Source organism: Anastrepha ludens, chromosome 4 (assembly GCF_028408465.1).
Source record: "Anastrepha ludens isolate Willacy chromosome 4, idAnaLude1.1, whole genome shotgun sequence".
Lineage (NCBI taxonomy): Eukaryota > Metazoa > Arthropoda > Insecta > Diptera > Tephritidae > Anastrepha > Anastrepha ludens.
This window is the reverse complement of record NC_071500.1, coordinates 109,377,178-109,401,272: the sequence shown is the minus strand read 5'-3', so window position 1 is coordinate 109,401,272 and position 24,095 is coordinate 109,377,178. Positions and strand designations below refer to the sequence as shown.

General features: G+C 32.6%; 2 protein-coding genes across 4 annotated transcripts in view; one reads left to right on the top strand and one right to left on the bottom strand.

Moving 5' to 3' along the window:
- Nucleotides 1-4,461, top strand: part of LOC128860586 (transmembrane protein 64) — a 33,178-nt gene extending 28,717 nt beyond the window's left edge. Inside the window, exon 5 of the mRNA XM_054098200.1 lies at nt 1,267-4,461. Within this exon, the coding sequence (XP_053954175.1) occupies nt 1,267-1,383 (117 nt within the window). The 3' untranslated portion in view covers nt 1,384-4,461. The remainder of the gene's footprint in view (nt 1-1,266) is intronic.
- On the bottom strand, nt 3,038-24,000 carry LOC128860585 (alanine--glyoxylate aminotransferase 2, mitochondrial). 3 transcript variants are annotated; one of them, XM_054098198.1, is made up of 5 exons: nt 23,637-24,000; nt 11,270-11,582; nt 10,508-11,205; nt 10,055-10,437; nt 3,038-5,853 (listed from the first exon to the last, which is right to left on the bottom strand). In XM_054098198.1, the coding sequence occupies exons 1-5, from the start codon at nt 23,656-23,658 to the stop codon at nt 5,728-5,730; spliced, it is 1,542 nt and encodes a 513-aa protein (XP_053954173.1). In that variant the 5' UTR covers nt 23,659-24,000; the 3' UTR covers nt 3,038-5,727. The 3 variants fall into 3 exon arrangements, with proteins under 3 accessions (XP_053954173.1, XP_053954172.1, XP_053954174.1); XM_054098197.1 differs by having other exon boundaries at nt 11,270-11,591; nt 23,637-23,999; XM_054098199.1 differs by lacking the exon at nt 3,038-5,853 and adding an exon at nt 7,060-9,810 and having other exon boundaries at nt 11,270-11,591; nt 23,637-23,999.
- Between the last annotated feature and the right edge of the window lie 95 nt (nt 24,001-24,095).

Below are 24,095 nucleotides of genomic sequence, written 5' to 3'. Positions count from 1 at the left end.
GCTTAAAACTTTGATTGTTAATAACTATTGCTAAAATTGGAATTTGCGCGAAATATTTATAGAACAGCGTTAACATGACTTTGACTACACAATGAGACATCTTGCCCTAAAATCCGTGACTTAGTGAAATTTTCGAGGATCACTTGACATGGCTTTACTCTTGTGTAAATGAATTCGCGACGTTTGGCGTTTTTTATTTATAGATAAAACAAAACAGTTTGAAGAATTTCCCTTTTTATAATTTTTTTTATGAATTAATTTTAAAAAAAATTTTAAGCATATTTCACTGCATAAGAATAAAAAAAGTGCGTGTAGCGTAGGACACATAACAGAAGTGAAACTTTCGAGGCAGACAAAGAAAGAGGAAAGAGAATGAGAGAGAGAGAGAAAGAATATATATCAAAATAAGTTCACAACATTTGCAGATAATACAAATAGACAAAATTTACAAAAAACGGAGAAGGGTCGACCGGTGTAGGTAAACGCCGGACACAAACCGTGGCAACAACGCCACGCACAAACGCAACGATTCCAGGACCGCAGCAACGGCACAAATTACCGCAAGGCAATACCAATAAATCCAACGCCGGAATGAATAGCACTTTATAGTACGCACAAGCATTAGCCAGGAAACGGAAATAAGCGCTAAAAGGTAGGTAAGAAAAAGTAGGCACCAAAAATATATTTCCTACAAGCTTGCACCAACAAACAAGCGCCAAAAAGTGGGCAGTGTTATTTCTCACTAAAAATCAGCAACCTCAAAGAAAAACTCTGGAAAAATAGCCTAAAGGGTATCTTAGATATATATAAGGTGGAGCTCTCTCTCTCTCCTTTTCCTCTACGTTATATCTTTTTTCTCTCTCGCGGAACGAAAATGCCCAAAACGTTGCATGACCTTGAAATCTTAATCTCCATTCTTGCTCGTCCATCGACGCCTAAGAAGTTTCACTTCAAAAAGTAAAGTTTATAAAAAAAAATAAAGATTTTGAAAATCTGTTGTCTGTAAGCAACAGTTAATGGTGTAAGCTCTGGTTAAGAGTGACTCTATTTCATTGCACACCACTGTATTTAATAGTTCTGTATGTAATAACAATAAAAATTGGCGTTGGAATGATTTTATTTGAAATGTGTAGCTGGAATATCTCAATAATTGTCTTAATGTTATAATTTTTTTTTTTTTTGGGAGTTTTTATAATATTTTTATTTAATCATATGCGTATGCCCTTCTTAAGTATTTTTCTAACTAAATTATCACTTTCTTTTCAGGTCATCTGCGGTGTTACGCTCATGATGTGGGTCATACAAAAGGCGCGTAAAGAGTTGGCTCAAACACTGCTCGCCGATCTCAGCAACCAAGGCAAACTGATAGAAATAGATGTGTGATTGTTGTGATGTGAAAAGAAGGACTGTTACTCGTATTGTTTCCTTTTATAGATGCCGAGCAGTATTCATTGCAATATGAATGAATTTGAAATGCTCAATTAAAACTCGTAATCAAGGCTGGCTATTGCCAACTTCATATTATATATATTATACATAGTACGAATATATGATATGTTACATACATAGTTGCATACAGGCAAACTTCCATAGACGTTTGTTGAAAACGCTAAACGCTCACTATACATATAAAAAAAGACTATTTTATAAATTTTTGCTCTCTTTGTTTTTAATGAATTTAAATAAAAACGAAAAAAATTAACTTAAATAGACAGTTTATTTTTCATTTAAAAATGCAGACACATAAAAATTGTAATACAAAAAATGAAAAGGAATGAAAAGAAGGGAATGTTTTTTAAATTAAAAATTGAAGTTATGTATAGAAACTTGTACATGTAAATGAAAAGCCAAATTTAAGTAAGATTAATGTGAAAATAAATTTATAATATAAAATAATTATTACTTATTATTACATTTTTAATTAAAAGAACTATAATTTAAAATAAATGTTTTGTTACATGATTAGATGTACAAACATATTTCAAGTATTAACTGGTAAATTCTGGAATACATTTATTTACATTTACAATTGTACTCTCTAAGCATTTATGCAATTAACAAGTGCTTTTCAAACTATCCGATAGTTGTTAAATTCCTGAACTTTTGACAAACTCAACTCTTTGACTTAAACAGTTTTGCTTTTGGAGCAAAAAAATCTGAACTTTCTTGGAACAATTTTATGCTACAAAATTCATGTGCATTCACAGCTGTGAATAATTAATTTTTAAATTATCTAATTATATAAAAAATTGTGAACCAACAGCAAGACGCACGCCAGAAATAGGAAGAAGCGCTTGGCCAAACACCTAAAAAGGGTGTAAGAAGACTGCTGTATATTGGCAGCAAGCTTTAACTATTTTTTTTTAAATTTTAAATAATTTTGTACAAAAATATAGTTCACCATACTACGAAAACCGCCTAATGCAACGTTTCAATCTTTGTTCAACATTTATAAAAATTCGACAAATTTACATCCAAATTTCAAACTTTTTAAGCAGAATTTTTATTTGCAATTTCAAGTATGCAATCTTATAGCTCATTAAATTCGGGTAATGTGCAAGTTTCAAGTAGCTAAAAAGTCACACGGATTTTTCAGAATTTTTTTTTGCTCGCGGTCTTGTGCATTTTCTCCACATTTTTTTATATGGAAGAATACACGCAGCACCGTCAGCAGAAAAAATCTCAAAAATCAACGCGATTTTTGAATCACTTGAAATTTGCGCTTTATGTTGGGGAAATTGAATGTTCTATAAAACTGCATACCTGAAATTTTTCTAAAAATTCTGTGTAAAAAGTTGGAATAGATTTGATGAAAATTTGCCGAATTTTCACGATTTTTATACAAACTTGAAAAACTTTCCTTTATATGGTTCTTCATTGTAGTATCAATATATTTATTTTAAATGAAAAGTGCAAAATAAATAAATTAAAAGTACTAAATAAATAAATAAATAGTCAAAACGTATGAATAAATGGTGTGCACTTGCTTTTGGCGCTGACGGTAAATATCATTAAAATAATTGAGTACAGAAATTCATTGTTTGATTGGTTGAAAGTGCTAAGTGGACTTATGTTGTTTTGTCAAAAGGGCACATTTATGTATAGTTAATTTACTATTTAAGAAATTCATGTATATCGGGTGTTTTTTTAGCTGCATGAGAACTATCAATAACGACAACTATGGTTTGACAGCTGAGCATGGCAAATTGTGTTGGCATTTCTCTTCAGTAAGGTTTGGCAGGTCTCACGAATCGTTTAACTCGAGAGCAGCGCTTCCAAGTTGTGGAAATTTACTTTGATGAAAATAAATGTGTACGCAAAGTGCATAAAGAAAAGTATTTAAGAAAACGCCGTACTCTCGATTCCTCATCATTCTCAACTTGTTAGGCTTTGTGCTCCGACTACATGGAAAATTTTACGTAATGTGAGAATTGAAGCTAAATGACCATCGTTTGCGTCGCATTTTTGCTGATTAAACTCTTTTACATTTATTATTCAGATTTATTGAAAAAAGTAGTCAAGAATTGAACTGATCGAATGGACCATGCAATCATATTGAAAAAATAAATGCCATGAAATTATCTGCCAGTTTATAATAAAATAAGTTCATTCCAATATTTTTGTTTTGCATTATCGCTTTAAGCTCTGAAGCTCTTAAAAAACACCCTTTACATATGTACATATGCAATTTTTTTTATTTTTTGTAGATATTATATTCGAATTGTTTACATATTTTTTATACATACGTACATACATATGTATGCACATAATTAATAAAAACTGTCAATCTCGCTTGTATTCTCTGTATCTTATAAAAATAAAAACGGTCTGAGTTTATAAAAACAACCAAACTGTGCCTAAATCTAATGACAATTTCGCACTAATCAGTTTTAATAAGCTCCGCGCACGCTTTCACGCTCGCTTTTGTAATTGAGAAAAAAAACCTTTTTTTTCGTGTATAGAGCAAAAAGTTAACTGCGCTATTAGTAAGGATACAAATGTATGTATATGTACATATGTACTTATTCGAGTTATATAATAACTGTAAACCTAGTTTAGTATACTGCTTGTTTTTTACAATTATTTACATTCTATTTATAAGCTTCTTTTCGTAGCTACTAAATCTAACTATTAAACTTGCACTGAAAGACCGGTCCTCAGACATAGCAGAGTTAAACTTGCTATGTGAAACTGATTCTTATAACGTAGTTTATGCTGCATATCAACTTCTTGTAAATATATGTATGTATGTACATTAGAATTATTGTTGTAAGTAGGTTGTTTGATATGATATACATATGTTTATTCCTGTTCTAGGCCGTTGTTAGCTTGCTAAAGCAATTTTGTAATAGACTACGCGTATATGTACCAGATTCCATATATATTTACATATGGACTTTAAACCGATTTATTCTAAGTTGTAGTGTTGAACAAAATAAATGTGAAATCTTGTCAGCCTAACAGGGATTGTTTTATTAATTGCGCCCACATCGCGAAGATACCAAATTTATTTCATGTTAAAAATTTTCTGAAGTAGATTTAAGGGGACAGATACCTGTAAAATTTCGAAAAAAAAAATTTATTTTTTTTTTCATAAAATGTTAATATAATATAATCCTTTAAGAATATAGAACGTAAATTTAAGTATTTCTTATGTAATATTATAGATCGTCAACCGTGACGACTCTATTCTTTGCGTTCGAGCGCTGGGAGGGGTATAGTTACGTTGCCGACTTTAGACGCGTTTTTTTTTCAATACTATATTTTTCGAATTGACGTACACGATAACTCGAAAAGTTATAGACCGATCTCCCTGAAATTTCGCACACATCTTTTTTATGATATTACTTTCTATGTGAATTTAAAGTTTTCGAAAATTTTTCGAAAAAATAATTTTTTCGAAGCAAAAGTTATAGAAAAATTCGCCCCAAAATTCATTTTTTTTAAGCATTTTATTCCGCGATTTTTTTTTTCATTTAATTTTTAATTCATATAGAAATTAGGACATTAATAAACAAAACAATTTTTTGTTTTTTGTATATCACTGACGCCATTGCTACAATGCCCGCCGATTGAGAAGCCCTGCTGCGAACTTCCTGGAAAAATTGAGTCTACATTTGCCATTTTAAATGATTAAAATTAAAAAAATAATATATATATATAGATATATTTTTTTAATGTTTAAATAAACTGTATACCAAATTTGAAAAAAAATATATTGACTTCTTCATTTTAAATAATTTTAATGAAAATCAGGGAAAATATGGCCGTTTACAGGTATCTGTCCCTTTAATTATGGATATTTTAGAGATTTTAAGAAAAAAAATGCAATGCGCAATTCTTAGCTGGTGGCCACGTGAAATATGTTTTTGTTTTAATTTGATTAATTCTACCTACTTTTCATATATAAACTTATTTTAAAAAATTATAAAATACGTGTAAAAGCTTGTTAAATTTAAAATATAAAATTTTTATAAAAAGTTGTTCAAAATGCGACGAAGCTTTTTAGTCGGTTTAAAATATAAAAAAAACTATGTTCATATAAATTTTGTACGTTCAGAGAGCACTTCTAATAATTCAGTATAATCAGCATGTTGTTGCCATTGTTGTAACTGCATGAATGTTCTTCAAAACATGCGCCTTGTGGAATGCTGCTGGAGTGTAGTCCTAGGCCGGATATATCGGATAAATTCGTTTAGAGTAGACCCGCCGCATTCTCCGCCGTCTTTATACATTTCTGCGCCAATTGCGTAATCTTTTCTCCAGATGTTGGTTGCAAACAGTCTCTAAAACATTTAATGCCAAGTCGACATCGTCGTAGGTGACGCAGAGTGGCGGTCGAATGCTGAGCACCTAAGGAGGGTGGAGAAGGTGAGGAAAATATAAATTAGCATTATTATTATTATTTTTTTTTTTTTGTTTGCTTTGTTAGCGTTCAGAAGTAATTTATTTCTAGGTGCAAAAAGGCGTTTTGTGAATTGGAAATTATGAGCATGGAATTTTAAGAAAAATAAATAAAACAACTTCTATTTATGAAAGGTTTTGCAGTGATATTCTAAAAGAATCTACATGGCAGGAGAGGGAGGATAGTGATAAAAATGTGATAATACCTTCGTGGCTAATTTGTTAATTACACCTTAAAAGTGAGGTTATAATTTGCATAAAGGGTATTTAGATTGGAGATACTTTTTCGAATAGTGTTTTTTTTTACAGATCACGCGTGATTACTGGGAAACTAAATACAGTTTTTTCAGTATTCATTGACTTTTGTCATGGAAAGATTTAAGCCTCAACAACGTTTACAAATCGTACGAATCGTATTACGAAAATCGACGCTCTGTGAAAAGTGTTCAATCGCGCGCTCAAGCCAACTTATGGCCCGAATTTTGTTCAGTGATGAGTCAATTTTTGGCTCAATGGCTACGTCAATAAGCAAAATTTTCGTATATGGGCTGAGGAGCAAGCCGAAGCCATGCACGAACAGCCATTACATCCATTGAAAACAACCGTTTGGTGCGGCCTATGGGCTGGAGGAATCAGCGGCCCATATTTCTTCAAAGACGAAGCTGGCGCCAATTGAAAAGTGATTGGCGAACGCTAACGCGCCAAGATGAACAACTTTTTGATGCCTGAAATTGAAGCTCGTGATCTACACAACATTTGGTTTCAATAAGACGGCGCTACTTGCCATACAACCCGTGGAATTTTGGATTTACTGCGTCGTCGTTTCGGTGAGCAATTTATCTCTCATCTCGAAACAGTGGATTAGCCACCACGATTGGCCACCTTTGAACTTTTATTTGTGGAGGTATGTTAAGTCTAAATTCTTTGTGGATAAACCAACTTCCATTGAGGCATTGGAAGCCAACGTTACTAAAGTTGTTCACGAGATAACGACCGAAGTCCTCCAGCGAGTCATTCAAAATTGGTGTTTACGGATAGCCAAATGACGAAATATTAGGGTTAAACCGTAGATGCGTAAGTATGTATGTGACAAAATATTGCATCTAATAAAAAATTGTATATTTTAATTTTTTTATATGACTTTATTTAATTTTTAATTTTGTTTATAAAATATTTTTTTTATAAATTTTATTTTTCATAATTTGTTTTTATAAAATATTTTTTGAAGTGAAACTTCTTAGTCGTCGATGGACGAGCGAGAATGAAGAGTAAGCTTTCAAGGCCATGCAACGTTTCGGGCATTTTCGTTCCGCGAGAGAGAAAAAAGATATAACGTAGAGGAAAAGAAGAGAAAGAGCTATTCGGCTATTTTTCCTGAGTTTTCCTTGTGGTTGCTAAGTTCTAGTGAGAAATAATACTGCCAACTTTTTGGCGCTTATTTCCGTTTCCTGGGTAGTGCTTGTGCGTACTAGAAAGTGTTATCCATTCCGGCGTCGGATTTATTGGTATTGCCTTGCGGTAATTTGTGCCGTTGCTGCGGTCCTGGAATCGCTGCGCTTGTGCGGGTGATAAACGCTCGGAGTAGTGCGCGTTGTTGCCACGGTTTGTGTCCGACGTTTACCTACAACGATCGACCCTTTTCCGTTTTTTATAAATTTTGTCTATTTGTATTCTCTGCAAATGTTGTGAATTTATTTAGATATATATTCTTTCTCTCTCGCTCTCATTCTCTCTCTCTCTCTCTCTCATTCTCTCTCTCTCTCTCATTCTCTCTCGGGTCTCTCCCTCTTTCTTTGTGTGCCTTAAAAGTTTCAGTTCTGTTATGTATACTACGCTACACGAACTGTTTTTAATAAATGTTTTTTTTCATATATTTTTTTTTTATAAAATTTTTTTTTAATAAAATTTTTTTTTTATAAATTTTTTGTTTATAAAATTTTTTGTTTTATAAATTTTTTTTTAATAAAACACCTTTTCAAAACCAATTATACAATATTAACATATGAAGATATTTCTATAACATTTCTTACAACATATTACAAAATAAATGGACCTTTTACATAAAGCGTGAGTAGTAGCTCGATCTCACAGTTGGAGGTTGAATGTAAATGCAAATGTTTGAGATCGACTTAGATAATTTTTATGCGTAAAAAATTATAAGCAAAAGCTCGCCTTTAATGCACAAGTCCCATTAATTTCTGAAGCTCACGTTTTATGCATAAAATTCAATATTTCCACCAAATTTTTATAAAATAAATATATATATGCAAGCGACGTAGAAAGCCTTAAAAACTATAAATGCAGGCTGGTAAAAATAAAATTGAACACTTCAACATTTCTTTAATTTTCATTTTAATTTCTGACCTAAATCTTACTTTTAACGTATGTATCTATGAAACCTAATATTTCAATTAAGTATTTTGTAAAATAGATATTCAAGCGACGTAGAAAGCCTTAAAAACTATAAATGCAAGTAGATAAAAATAAAATTGAACACTTCAAAGACTTATATATTTTCAAAATAGAATAAATGAAAAGGTTGTGACATAAAAGTCATCACCTAAAAGTAGACTTCGCACACAGGCGCTTAATAGCGTAGACAGACGACGGCATTAATCGTGATAACCGGCGCAGTGTATTCTGGTTAAAATTGTAGTATGACAGACGGTTGATAGTGAACAGCTGATTTGCTTATTGGATAGGGTTGTGAGTAAAAGATGGACCGCAGCAACAAATACACGAGCATTAGCTGCTCTGCTACTAAGAAATAATTATTTATTTCAGAAAAATCTTAAGTTGCAGTTTATCAAACTGCTCCGAAATATCGAAACAAATAATTTCAAATGTGTTAGTGCAAAACTTGCATTGTATATAGTCTTTCTTGTTCTTCTCTTTAAAAGTTTCATTATTTTTCATTCACAATAGACATTAACTGTAATTTTTCGTCAATGTTGCCATCGAAAATTCTTCTAATCAGCTTAAATTAAGAGAATTAAGTTTAGTTGTCAATAAATTTAGTTGTCAGATAATTCCGAATTATGTCGTTAATCCCAATGAACGCCACCGTCTGTCTAGGCTATAATAACTCTACAATTCCAAAGCCAAATTTAGTTGATTTATGTGCATATGTGCCAAAAAGTTTACAAATAAGTTATATATATATTTTTCTTTAATTAAAAGAAAAAAAAGAAAACTTTTTTATGAAATAGCTTCTATTGTGTATGAATTTTACTTACACGCAAATACTATTTTCTTGAATTAAAATAGAAAAATCACCAAATTAAATAATTACATTACCCTATACTATACATTGAATACGCTTTCAAAAAAATTAGGGCAGCACTTTTTTTATTGGAATTTAACAGGTAAAATTTAGTGATGTTTTCTATTGAAGAATATAAGTCATCGGCAACGTCTTTGTGGCTCTAGCATCACTTTGGATTAAAGAATAAATAAACTCTCGTCACTTCTGCTTGGCCCTAGGAACTGAATAGTTAAGCACTGCTGAAAAATGTTAGAATTTGACACCTAAAGCTTTGTGCGAATTAGCCTACATTTAGGATGTGTGCTTCTTGGCTGTAACGAACGTGCGCTGTAGGAACGAATAGGAACGATGGACGATAGTGCGCGGCAGACGAGTAGTTAAATACCTCGAACAGGACTAGGTATGAGCACACAGGTAAACTAATTGAATGCTTTTAATTGTCTAGTTTTCATCCAAAAGGCCGAAAGAATAGTCTTGAAAATAAAATATATGCAAAAAGGGTATTTAGTCATTCGAAGGATTTGAGCACTCATCATCTATTGATTCCTATTCAAAACTTCGCTCATGGCGCTCGCTAAAGTATCCACAGCAAATTTAACATCCGATTTCGTAATACACATTGGCGGTTTAATACGGAGTACCTGAAAAAGATAAAGGGAAAGAGAAAGTTGTGATGGGATAGAAAATAGGGGTGTGGTTAGCATGAACGAATATGTACATATGTTGGTTAAACTGAAGCTTTTTATACTTAAAGTGCGATTAAATTAAAAAAGAATTGCATCAAAAATCTTACAAAAGCCGAGTTTTTCCTTAAGTGCTATCTCTAAATTCCTATGTAGTTGAGTCGCCTAAAAATTCTATATAATTTCAAATGCTTATACTCACATTGCCATTTAGACCGCCACGTCCGAAGAGCACACCCATATCCTTACAGGTCTCCCAGATTTCCGATACATGCGGTGCGCTTAGCGGCGTCTTCGTAGCGCGTTCCGATACTAATTCAACGCCAATCATCAACCCTTTTCCCCGCACATCACCAATCATTTCAAAGCGATCACGCAAACCCGCCAAGCTCTGCAAGAAGTAAGTGCCCACTTCCAACGAGTTCTTCTGCAGTTGCTCCTCTTCAATAACGTCCAACACAGAGATACCTACAGTGCTGGCCATTGGATTGCCGCCGTAGGTATTGAAATGCAGCGCTTGACCCAATACCGCAGCAATTTTAGGCGTAGTCACCACGGCAGCTAACGGAAAGCCGTTGCCAATGCCTGTGTGTTTGATATTAAAACATTTAATTTAATTATATATAATTAAGCTTCGCAATTTGGCTTAACTCACCCTTCGCCATAGTAACTATGTCCGGTATGAAGTCGTGACCCTCAAATCCCCAGAAATGTTCACCGGTGCGTCCGAAACCGGTTTGCACCTCATCGGCAATAAACAAGCCGCCGTTGGCCCTCACCAATTCTGCCGCCTTTTTGATATAACCTTTGGGATATTGCACAGTACCGCCAACACCCTGTATGGACTCGGCAAACATGGCGGCCACACGTCCGCGTGGCAATGAATACTTGAAGACCTCCTCCAGTTGTTCATAATAACGAGCGCCGGCCAAACAGCCAGTCTCCTGCAAGCAATCGCACTTACGATCAGTTTGTATTGGCGAATCGCGACATGCGGCACCACCCCAAATGCCCATATATGGATCGGGGTTCATCACGTGATGTATGCCATTGCTGACGCCAGGTAGCGGAAATCGCCATGTTGAAAGCGCTGTCAGTCCCATCGTGTAGGGTGACATGCCATGATAGGCATTGCGGAATGTAATAATGTCCTGGTTGCCTGTGTGCATGCGTGCGATGAGCATTGCAAGGTCATTCGCCTCCGAGCCCGAGTTTACAAAGCACACGGTCTTGAGATCGCCAGGAAACTTGGCCGTCAAACGTTCGGCATATTCATGTAATTTCGGGTGCATGTAAATGTTTGTCGTGTGCCAGAGTGTGTTGATCTGTTGCTCCAAAGCGCGGTTGACTTTGCTATTTGAGTTGAATGAACAGAAAAGTAGAAAGAGCAAAAATTAAGAACTTTGGAGCTACTTACGGATGGCAATGTCCCACGGAAACCGTAACAATTCCGCCAAACATATCCAGGTAACGACGACCCTCATGATCGAACAACCACTGCATGTGCCCGCTGTGTATCAGCAGTGGCTTCTTGAAATGTGGCGTAATGTTGGGTGTGATATGCTTTTGACGTATCTCCAATATTTTCGCGTAACTTGGACCTGTATATTGGGGTGGTTGATAGTCACAGTCGGGCATTTCGCTTTGTATCTCTGGCAAGACAGCTGGTGAGGCTTTGGAATGAAGTGTTGAGGCGGACCGTTTTTGGAAGCCATGACGCACCAAACGTGCTGTTTGGACTGTGAAATGGAAAACGAAAAAACGTTTTAAGGAATTAGTGTTATTGAGCAGTGTTTTCGCGGTGTTGTAAATTATAGTAGACTATAGAAATTGCAAAAAAAGCTTAAATATGTAACTGGGGCTGATAGCTCAATTTTAGTTCGTTATTAGTTATTGTGGATGCACCTAAGTTAGGATAAAATTATTTTTGTAATACATACGAAAGAAATTATATGTCCACTCGAGCCAATAATGGATTTCAAAAGGTTCACGTGATATAAAAGTATTGCATCTTAAAAGAAAATCCTACTTTTACTGGTGCAGGAAGTGATTGAAATTTTTTAAAAGACTTTTCAGCGTAAGGGAATGGTTACTCGCAGTAAGGCGTTGCATAGCGATCTTTTAGATCTCTTTCCCAATGAGTTATACGGTGCTTTTTTAAATTCTCTCTTTTTCTATAGGAAGAAACTATAAAATTGTTACAATTAATTAGACAAGTGATTCCGACCAACGCCGCATTTCCGCATTTTTACTCATTATTTGAAATTTCCGAATACAAAGCCTTACACCGAAGTACTCCAATCAAGTAATCGGTTATCATTTGTGACTATGTACCTCATCAAATACCGTTATGAAAACTGCATTGATTGGAAAACTTGAAGAGAGATTGTTTTTCAAAAATTACAACAACAAAATTGTCTTAAACATTTTAAACAAAAAAATTTAATTTTTATTGCAACAAAAAATTAAAAAAAAAATTTAATTTTTTACACATTTTTTTTTTAATTTTTTCACATTTTTAGAAAAAAAATTAACAAAAAATCAAATCTTTCTCCAAAAATATTGTGTTTAAAGCTTATATCAACCTAAAAAAAAATTATAAAAATTTTAAGAAAAAAAATTAACTATTCTCAACTTCATTTATTTTAAAAGGTTATTTGTTCAGTTTGCTTACTATACTCGATCCTAAAAATTAACCAATTTTCAGAAAAAAAATTTAAAATTATTACAAAAAAATTAAATATTTTACGATTTTTTTTCAAGTTTTCAGAAAAAAAAGTTTTAAAAAACAATCTAAATATATTACCAAAAAAAACTTAATTTTTTTCCAAATTTTTTTTTTTAATCTTTTCCAAAAACGTTAATTATTTAACAAAAATTTTAAATTTTTTTCAAGTTTTCAGAAAAAAAAGTTTTAACCAAAAAATCTAAAATTATCAAAAATAAAACAAATTAAATTTTTTAAATTTTTTTTTTAATTTGTTCCAAAAAAGTTAAATATTTAATAAAGAATTTAAATTTTGTACAAAAAAGTTTTTAACAACAAATCAAATTTTTACAAAAAATTGTTTTTTAAAGTATATTTCATCCTAAAAAATTAATGACATTAATTAATGAAAGAAATGTTAAAAAGAAAAAAAATGTATTTATTTAAAATTTTTGTTTTTCATTTTACTTTCTACACTCAAGCTGAAAAATAAATCAATTTTTAAGAAAATTTATATTGTAACATTGTCCAAACTCATCAAAAGTCAACTGATTTGAGTTCTGTTTTTTTTTTCTTTATTAGCTTGCCACATCTGTGATCAAAATTTCTAAAAAAATTGTATCACCATTACTTGAGATTTGTTAAAGCTACGCCGTCTTAAGTCTGAATCGAACGCTTCCGTTTGCTCTCCCCTCTTTTCGCTTACTTCTTTATACAAGCTAAAATTGCAAACCTCCTTGGAGAACTTTGTTTTGTGGCTCGCATGCATTCGTTCGTACCAGTTTTCGTGCCGGATATTGCTTTCTTTTTTTGTGCTGCACAGTGTAATTCGAATCTAGTCCTACCCTGATCAAACCATATGCGCCGCACATTTAATATCAACTATTCAAATATGTATGCAAGTATGTATTGCCTCCAATTAAAACTGATTAATGAGAATTGACTACCGCAGTCACGTGGTTTTCGCCTTTGTTTGTAAACATTTTATATAAAATAATTATTGCCTAGATTAGCTATTTTTTTTGCATCTCCGCCCACCAGCAGCATTAATTTACATAATTTCACTTTGCATATACATACATACATATGTACTTAGACTTATACATATACATTCATGTAAGAGTTTTCAAAAACCGCTACAAATTAAGCCTCTTTCAAGTAATAGTCGCCATGAAGGCAATGCACGATCACGATCATGGGCATTCGAGTGCAATAATCTACTTGCATACATAAGCAAATTGAATGCAAATGCGGGTAAGTTGAAAGGTTGGGTGCGAATGCACTCAATTGACGTATTTGAATAGTATTCAAATCAAGTTTCAAGCAGGTAAAGAAGTGCCTATGCTCTGGCGAAATTGAACTTTATATGCACGGCGCAGGCTTTCAGTGAAATGACATAACCAATGGACAATAAAATGGGTGTGCGATATTTTGACTAGTTTTGGTTATTTTACTTTTGTTCATTTAGTGTATACTAGTTTTTATAAAAGTTTAACTCATTATACAACAAAAACCATATAAAAGTAAATCGTTTTTTACATTTTGTGCAAAAACTGTGAAAATTCTGCAAATTTTCCTCAAAATTTCAAATTTTTTTGATAAAATACAATAGTATTTTTGGAATAATTTTTCGTATGGAGTTTTACAGCCCTTGCAATTTTGGTATAATAAAATGCGACCTGGAAGTGGCACAAGAAAAAAATACAAAATGCATACAAAATTATAGGAGAAAATGCCTGCAAATACTCGTAGGCTTTAGTGAAAAAGGATAGCAGCAGTATTTATGGTTGAACAGTCCTTTTGCGATCTGGAAAGAATTTTTTCATATAGAGAAATGACTCTAGTAAAGGTAATAAGGATGGAAGCTAGGGGATAAAATCTTTTTTTATATTAAAAGTTTTATTACATTTGACCTTCAACATAAAGCAAAGATGCTTGTATATTTACATAATACAAAATTTTGATGTAGGAGTATTCGGCTAGTATACAGTTTGAGAAAAAGTAAGGCTCATCACACACTGCGAACACATTTCTGGTACAACTTTATTAATATGCAATAATAACGGGTGATTTTTTAGCTATTAGCTTTTTAAACAGCTGACGCACGTTTTGTGTTTTGTTTCACTGTCAAACATCTTCAGTTTGGTCTATAATTTAACCATGAATCGTCTTACAAACGAACAACGCTTGCAAATCATTGAATTTTATTATAAAAATGCATGTTCTGTTAAGAAAGTTTAAGATCCACTTTTTTATCCAAAAATTGTGTTCAGCGACGAAGCTCATTTTTGGATCAATGGGTACGTAAATAAGCCGAATTGTCGATTTTGGATTGAAGATCAGCCAGAAGAATTGCAAGAGCTACCAATGTATCCAGAAAAGGTCACAGTTTGGTGGGGTTTATGGGCTGGAGGTATCATTGAACTGTACTTCTTCAAAGATGCTGCGAATCGTAAGGCAACTGTGAATGGTGAGCGCTACCGTGAAATGATATCCAACTTTTTTTTGCCCAAAATGCAAGAGCTTGACCTCTTTGACATGTGGTTTCAGCAAGACGGTGCCACATGCTACACAGCACGCGTAACAATGTACTTGTTGAGAGGCGAGTTCGGTGAACATTTTATTTCACGTTCGGGACCTGTGAATAGGCCACCCAGATCGTGCGATATAACGTCTTTAGATTATTTTTGGTGGGGCTATGTTAAAGCTCATGTCTATTCAGACAAGCCTGCTCCAATTAACGCATTGGAAGGCAACATTAAAGCATTTATATGTGAGATACCGGCCGAAACATTGGAAAGAGTATGCCAAAACTGGACTAAGCGGATGGACCATTTGAAGCGCAGTCGCGGTCAACATTTGCATGAAATAATCTTCAAACATAAAATTGTATGGACTGTAGTAGATATCGATTTAAATAAAAATGTCATGCATTTTTCTGAATTTTACGTGTGTTTTTTTGAAAAACTTTCCTATAGCTCTTAAAAAATCACCCAATACATTTTCAAATTCAGTTTTAATTAAGTTTTCTAACTTCCATTTGCTAGTTGCACTCAACTGATGCATTAAAAAAACAACAAGAACAAGCACATTGCAAATATTTTAGCTGATAAGGCAGGCTATTACAAATCAAGTTCAAGTTGTAATTCTAATCGCGGTATTTAGCGACGTTTTGTCTCATAAACGAGATTGTTCACTAACACAAATATATTCGAGCAGAAGATTCCCAGTAAAGATAAAATAATGGAGCTCCTCCTTCTCGCATCTCATTACTCCTATGCAAATATTCAAATCATAAATGTCTATCATTATGATCCCAAATGAATCTAAATAGAATTACAGTACAAACAATGCTCAAGATAAAGTGTTAATTTAATAGTAGGAAGCTTTCCGTACGATATTTATTCATTTATCTTATCAGCAGTGAAGTGAGTCTGCCTAGGCTATTCCATATTTCATTGAGCTATCCGCTCAAATTTCATAAATATTTGCTTTACAAGCCGCCACCAACGAAGCTGATAGGAAATCGAATACGTTTATTAAGACTGTGAGAGAGGCGCTACACATGTACGGTTTCATATTAAGTTCGTTTTAATCGTATTCCAGTATTAATTATTATTAAATTTTTTTTATTTATAAATTTCCCACAATAACACAAATTTATTACATAAATCCACAAAACGCATAAACGGGCAAATTTCATGAACAGCTGATTGATTCTGAGTTTACAACCAAAAGTGCATAAAGGAAAACATTCGACAAATAAGTCGGACAAATATTCTTGAATATTTAATTTGTTTGCTTTAATTAAACTTTTAAATTGTCTATCTTTCTTGTTTGTTAATATACTCAAATATACTTGCCCCAACAACTATTAATTCGTACCTCATATACACCCCGTTACAAAGTTATAAGCACACAACTACATTTTTACAATTTTATGTACAAAATGTAGCGAACTTTTAACTTTCAAAGCAGAATTGTCAAAATTTTTCTGGGTATGCAGTTTTATAGCTCATTGAATTTTAAAATAAGAAAATGCAAATTTCAAGGGACTACAAAATACCGGTGATTTTTGATCATTTTGTCAAGCCTTTTGTTCTATACAAAAAACCTGTTCTTTTCGCCAAGCGCTAGCAAGTGGCCAATGGATGAAGCAACTGGCATAAATGTACAGTTATTGCTTTCAATGGAAATTTTTCGTAAAGTGAGCCTAGCATGGAATAGGCTGACGTAAATGCTCAAATTTTTTGTTATGGAACAAAAAGCACAGTCAACAAAAAAAAAAAAATTGACAAAAATCTGTTTATCGAACGAATCTATTAATGAGTGAAAATTTTATTTTGAACAAAAAAATCTTCAATGCAATTAGAAATTACAAGGTAAAGTATTCGGAAATTTAAAGATGAAAAAGATACTTAGCAAAGCATGTATTTGTATATCAGTTATCTTCTAAAAAATTTAATATAGAAATTAAAAAAAAAAAAGTTATTGCAATATTTATTTATTTTAATATTTATAAAGTAATTATTAAGCCAAGTAAAAAGTTCGGAGTATTTTTCGCTTTACTTTGAGTCGCCCATTCAGCTTGATACTGAAGAATTCAACGATTTTAATATATTTTATCTTTTTGGAATTTTGCGACAAAGACAAATTTATGTCGCCGCATAATATAACCCGATGCGAGATACATTTCTATGTGCACTTCATGAGAAATTACTCACTGGAGGCATCTAATGGCAAATGGTAAAATTGTACTATCAAAATTAGAAAAATAAAGGCGTTGCTAAAAATTATAGCTAAGGTTTCGAAGAAGCACCACATCTCCTTCTTGGGATTTATTTTTTTTTTATTCCTTGATAAATTATGCATAGACATAAAAGATATTCTCAATTGAAAATAAAAGAAAGTATTTAAGAAAAACTTTAATATATTTAATTATTATTACTATTTTAAATATTTAAGAAAAACTAACTAATATTTAAGAAAAATGTCATAATGCATATTATATCAGTCTTAGTCAATACGTAGGGCGAACATAAATGTTCTCCAACGATTCATGTCAGCCGCTATGTACTTGATTTGGTCCAGTTGGTGGTGGAAGGACTCTTGTGGAAGAGTTTTAATTTATTGTTTTATTATTTTACTAGCGGACCCTCACCCTCTTCGCTGGGTGAAAGAAAAATATAAATGAAAAGTGTTCTTTGTTTTTTTCTTGTTTCATCATTTAATTCATGGTCGGCCATTATTTTGTGACTTATACGTTTTGGCCTATATCTCGAGACCCTAGTCACGGAACGGTAAGAAAAATACTCTATACTATAGAAATCATCAACAGCTTCCATTTGCTACCCATATTGTACAAACACATCCTAGGGTTACCCGGGTCCACGTTTTGGCCTATTCCTCGAGACCCTGGCATCCGATTTTTAAAATTTCAAAACACGAACCTTCTCTACATGTGTCTCTTCAATGTGGCAAAGTTTGGTTAAAATCGGTTGAGCCATTCTCCGTAAAGTTTATCACAACGCAAAAAACGGCTGAATTTTTATATATATAGATTTAATATATTTAATTTGTTCTTTCAATTAATTTTTTTTTTTGTGTTTTTCTTTCCAAATTGATTAATTTTAATTCAGTTTATTTTATTTTACTTTATTTTATTTTTTTTTATTGCATCCCAAGAAAGAAGTGATTTACATTAATTGGCGACAGCTTTGCTGCCAGCCAATAGTTTATAACAGGTGCAAAGATTACAATTAAATAAATGTTTATAAATATTATATAGAATAGTTAACAATTTTACAAACAAGAAAAACGTTTACTGTAAAAAGTTTCGGACAATATGACAAGAATTGAGTAAAGCTCCATTCTGCATGTCGAAAATTAAATATTCTGGGAGTTGAAGAGTTTTCACGTTGTCTGCTAAGTTTTTATGCACTAGTGCGTGGGCTGAGATGTTAATTGGTAGTATGTGCACATTCCTTAGCTTCCACTGGCGTTTGACATCAATGCCTAAGTCCGAATATTTGAATATTTTTTCCGCATATGTTTTTTGCATGTTTTTATTTAGAGGAACAGCAATATCAACTACATATATAACCACTCGTTTGAGATTTATCAATCAGGAAAATATCTGGCCTCTCTTGTGACATTTGTTAAAATTGTTCGGTCATAATATAGAAGGTAGTTGGAGTCTTCTTGAACAGGTTCTGGGGTGTATATGAAGTAGATGGCTTATTTTCGCGATGTCATTGTGTCTCTTCAGGTACATAGAGTTTGCCAGTGTGGTGCATCCCGCTAGCACGTGGTCTAATGTCTCACTCCGACTATTGCATCTTCGACATCTGTCTGCAGCGGCATTTGGATCTCGCATTACATATTTAATGTAATTTCTAGTTGGAATCACACCATCTTGTATGGCGAAATGGTACACTCCGTTTCGGCAAATATCGCCCTGTTGGTAAGCCATAAGTGCGACAATTTTTGGTCGACATGTGGGCTCAGCAAGTCTTTTCGATATACGCCGTGGACAGCCATTCATACCATTTTTGGATTTTTTCATCTATTGTGGTTGCGTTCCTGATTTCGTAGGATTGATTCACCCGAAGTGGGGTGTAATTATCATCCGCAGCAATTGCGGCCTTGTGCAGATCGGATTGGAAGGACCTATGTTGGAAGTATGCTCTTATATTTAAGTTACGTTTGTCATGCAGTGCTCCAACATAAATCTGTCCCCTGCTGCCCGCTTTTCTAGGTAGCATCATTCGAACGACAGAGCTTTTTGGATGACGTGACTTGTATTTAGTCATAATTGTGCGTATTATTCGTTGTAGATTTTCTATTTCAGTAGACGACCATTTTACAATTCCGAAGCTATACGATACCACCGGGACGACAAATGAATTATTTTATTTTATTTTTACTACGCCTAATATAAAAAAATATATTTTTGATGCCCCATTAAAATTAGAAAAATTAACCGCTGGCTATAAGTTATAGTTAATATTTCTAAGAAGCATATCGTTATCGTCTTCTTGAGACCTAATTTTTTTGTTTATTTTTTTTTTTTATTGATTTATTTTAATTTATTTTATTTTACTTTTGACTATTGGACTATATATAAATAAAATATATAATATATATAAATATTTAAATTAAATTTATTTATTTTTTATATTATTTTATTGTTTTTCATTCTGAACTTTCATCCCGTATACTTCGACTTAGATTATTGTTAACTCTCTTATCTAAGTCGAACAATGCCTTATGTAGAGTACCAAATCAGCTTTTGATGACACTCGTCCCGTCACAAATTATTTGCCTACACACTGGACTATGCCACACTAATATACTTGCTGATATGCACCATTATTTTATTACTTTTTGTGTACATATGATAAGAAATGATACCGCTTATTTTTGTTGTTTTGATACTATTTATAGTCTATGCTAGGTATAAACTACGCATTTAATGATGCTATGCTTTTATTCTTCTTGTGTATTGGTGAGTTAAGATTTTACTTGCGTTCCGATAATAAATAAAATTTGTATAATTGGCCTTATAAATAATTTATTATTAGACGTAGATGCATTTGCATAGCACCTTTAATTGATATATATAAAATTAATTATGTAGTAATGCACAGTTGCGAATATAAAAATTCCGACCTACATGCATTGCTTGCATGAAAGGTATACAACTTAGTGGGAAGAATACTATAACATTTTTACAGAATTCAATGTTTTAAGTATCTGTGGGACTCATTCATGTTCGTTTCTGTATTCAATTAAGTTTATGCTACGCAAACTTTTAAGGTAGAGGTAAAAGCATTGCCTTAAATCTTACAACTTAGAATCTTTCAAAAAACAAACGAAAGCTTCAATCAGATATACTTGACCGTTTGTGCTTTATTAAAATTGATTGTATTATTGCAGTAAAAATTATGCCCAATTTTAAGAAAAATACCCAAAAAAATAAAGCAAAATCTTGGTTCCACCAATAATATATCATCTAGGAAAAAGTTTGACAAGTCAGCTGGCGGATATTTTCTGTCGAATTATGGCTATGCCTAATTTCCAATTTTACAAAAATTTTTACATTTAACTACTAAATTAAGAAAAAGCTTTTTCTACTAAGTTTGCAGTCATCAAAGACAGTAAAATTGAGCTTAAGAGTTGAAGCCCATTTGATTAAAGTTTTATTTCAATTATTACAGCATATGGACTCATTATTGTTTAACTTACTTAATACTTGTGTGATTCAAGGTTGCCGAATAGAGTCTCTGTGCCAACTACACTCCGTGTTTTCTGTATTTGCGTTCTTGCTCTTCATTTCTTAAATGTCTACAATTGCGTCAAGCCCTTCGGTAAAATAACATGAAAGCAAAATGAAATGTCGAAGTCACGCTTGCCATAGAACGCGTTTATTTTCACAGGCTGAACCGGCGGAAACCGAGTAGCACCAGTATTAATTATTTTAATTTAAAAATCATGACTTTTGCCATAGAAATGATAAGTGGAATAACCAATAAATGGATTGCAGCTGATATTCTTCGCAATACAAAAAGTATTAGATAAACAGAAGTTGGAGAAATTATTTTTCGAAAATATTTTTAGATTTTTGAATATTTTTCATATAATAAGTATAGTTGATTAATATGGTATGATTTTATGACTATTTGTGACAAAAAAAAAAATAATTTAAAATTTACAAAATGTGGTTTTCTCGGTTATATTTTCATAAACAATATTTTGGCGCACAATACTAAGCAACTGAAGATCAGTCGTAGAGCAGTTCTTAACAATTTTTTTTAAATTTATTTCTATTGAAAAAAGTAGACTGCTTACAAATTTAAGATAATATGAGGAACAGGCGCGTACTTGATTGAAAGGCAAGCTTTTCGTTTAATTTTTGATGTCGTGTTGGTGCTTTCCTATAAATGAACTTATTCCACTTGCGGTATCAGATGGTTTTTTTGAGAAGTCTGTGTCCATGGCACTTAGAGGTGTGTCACTGTGTGCAAAGGGGCGATCACTGTTAACAAAATGTTTACTTTAAATTGACTTGCTGTCTGTATGTGCAATACATACATGCATACATACATTAAGAACTCACTAAATATTTTTATTTATTTAATAAGAAAACGATAAAAATGTAAATAATCTAAGGTGTGAGGCCGCTATGGATATTTCAAAAAAATCTATTTAAGAAAAAGATGCACCCAATAACTGAAAAATGGCATGCTCGAGGGGTTCGGAAAGGAAAAATCTACTTAGAAATATTTTTGTTTCGAATTTTGTACCGAATACTTCAAATGTGTTTATTTTGTCGAAAATGCATTTTTCAAGTTGGCTGGACTCTCAACTCGAACAAATCTTGGCCGATTGACTTGAAATTGTAAATTCTGCACGAATTTTGTTTTTCCAAAATGTTTTTTTGTTTACTTTTATAAAAGTTTCGGAAGATTCTTTTAATTTAGATTTTTTTCAATATTTTGTTTTTGTTTTTTTGCTTTTATAAAAGTGTTTCAGAAGACTCTTTTTAAATATTGGTTGCCTTCGCATGGAATATTTTTAAATATTTTTTTTATTATTATAATTTATTTATAAAAGTGTTTCAGAACGCGGCCGCCATAGCCGAATGGGTTGGAATTCGGAGAGAATGTAGGTTCGAATCTCCGTGTATGAACATCAAATAATAGAAAAAGTTTTTTCCAAGGCGAATTTATTACAGGTGACAGCAAACACATATAAGTAAAACCCTACATGTATTTGTTGTTGCGTTTGGTGCAAGCATCATGTCAAAATCAGCAAGCAAATGTAAACATACGAATGTAAACATACCAATACATACAAACAAAGCATATCATTTTGACGTAAGCCATACCTACGGCGAAAAATTCAGCTGGGTGAATGCTGTCACCTTATTAAATCCACCTTGGTTTTTTCTAATAGCGGTCGCCACTCGGCAAGCAATGGCAAACTTCCGAGTGAATTTTTGCCACGAAAAAGCACCTCATAAAAATATCTGCCGTTCGGTGTCGGCTTGAAACTGTAGGTCCCTCCATTTGTGGAACAACATCAAGACGCACAACACAAATTAGAGGAGGAGCTCGGCCAAACACCCAGAAAGGGTGTAAGCGCCAATTTCAAAAGACTTCTTTTAAATATTGATTACATTCTTCACGGATTATGTTTTCAATTTTTTTTTTTTCATTTAAGTTTTAAAATATATTTTGGTTATTTGAGACTATTTTTTAATATTTTTTTATTATATATGTTTTTTATAAAAAAGTTTTTTTTAGTTTTGACCATTTTTTTAACGATCTATTTTAACAAAAATCGATATATAAAAAAATTAAGAAGTATTATTAAAAAAATGTTTACGCTAAACAATGGATTTCAGGTGCAGTTGATCCGGTCGAGCGTATTTGAAAAAAACTTCGTCGAAGAAAAGTTTAGTAGCAAAAAATATGTTTGTAGTTGTAGTGTCATAAGTGTTATAAAGGATCTTTTTCAGAATTTTTATTTATGCCATTGATTCGCTGTAAAATATCCAAAAAAGTATTTCGTTTTTTTCCTGACTCTGCAGTAGCCAAAGCCTTTAAATTCACTTCACTTAACAATTTCAAAAGCATTTCATTCATTTTTTGTATTCTTTCGAGACCCGCTGATTAGAGAGACGCACATTTTACTTAGTGCCCTTACTTTCACGAAAAAGCAAAAAACATGTAATTATGAAATTTTAAAATAAGTAGAGCAAACAATCTGGAGGCCACATTCCTATGCAGTTATATTGAAGATATAAAAATAGGACTTGATAAGAAGAAAGGAGATTTGATAAGCTTGGAATTGATAAGTTAGGAGTTCATAAAAAGAATTTGAAAAATATTACTTAAAAATAAAAAAAAATTGAAAAATTACTGTAGAAAGTAAGAAAAAATATTGAAAAAATAAATTCGGTATTCACTAAAAATAAAATAAATTAAAAAATTACTGTAAAAAGTATGAAAAATATTAAAAAAATAAATATGATATTTCGTTAAAAATATATATATTCCAAATACTAACTCACCCAAAGGGCTCTTGGACATCATTATTCGTGCTATTGTACTATGGCACAACTGACTTGTGACTCCGAAATTCACTTTATAAAACACCGTTGATTTTCCACCGCTTAGATGCCTTTCGCTGCTGTACTTCAATTTATGTTGATTAATGAAAAGTTAATTCATACGCGAGTTCACTGTTTCTTTTTCTTTTATTTATTTACATAAAATGCAATACGAACTTTCAATCAAATAAATAAATCACACAAACAGTTCAACGCCACTGCACAAAAAGGGAACCAGCGAACACCAAAAAGCAAATAGTCCACAATAAAGTATTCACAAGTGAACTGCTCCAAATGGTGACAACAACGCTACTAAAAGTTTGATATTATTGAACGCCACTTGGAAGTCAGGCACATACACCAGCGCAGTGACCGGCGAGCGGCTGGCTGCCAACGAACATCGAACCACACATCCAGCAA

Excerpts from the sequence above, each read along its gene's own strand:
- LOC128860585 (XM_054098197.1), bottom strand. The coding sequence starts at position 23,658 with ATGATGTCCAAGAGCCCTTTGG. Across the intron at positions 11,206-11,269 it reads TCCGTGGGACATTGCCATCC|CAAAGTCAACCGCGCTTTGG; the intron begins GTAAGTAGCTCC and ends CAACTCAAATAG. Across the intron at positions 5,854-10,054 it reads GTGGCGGTCTAAATGGCAAT|GTGCTCAGCATTCGACCGCC; the intron begins GTGAGTATAAGC and ends CACCCTCCTTAG.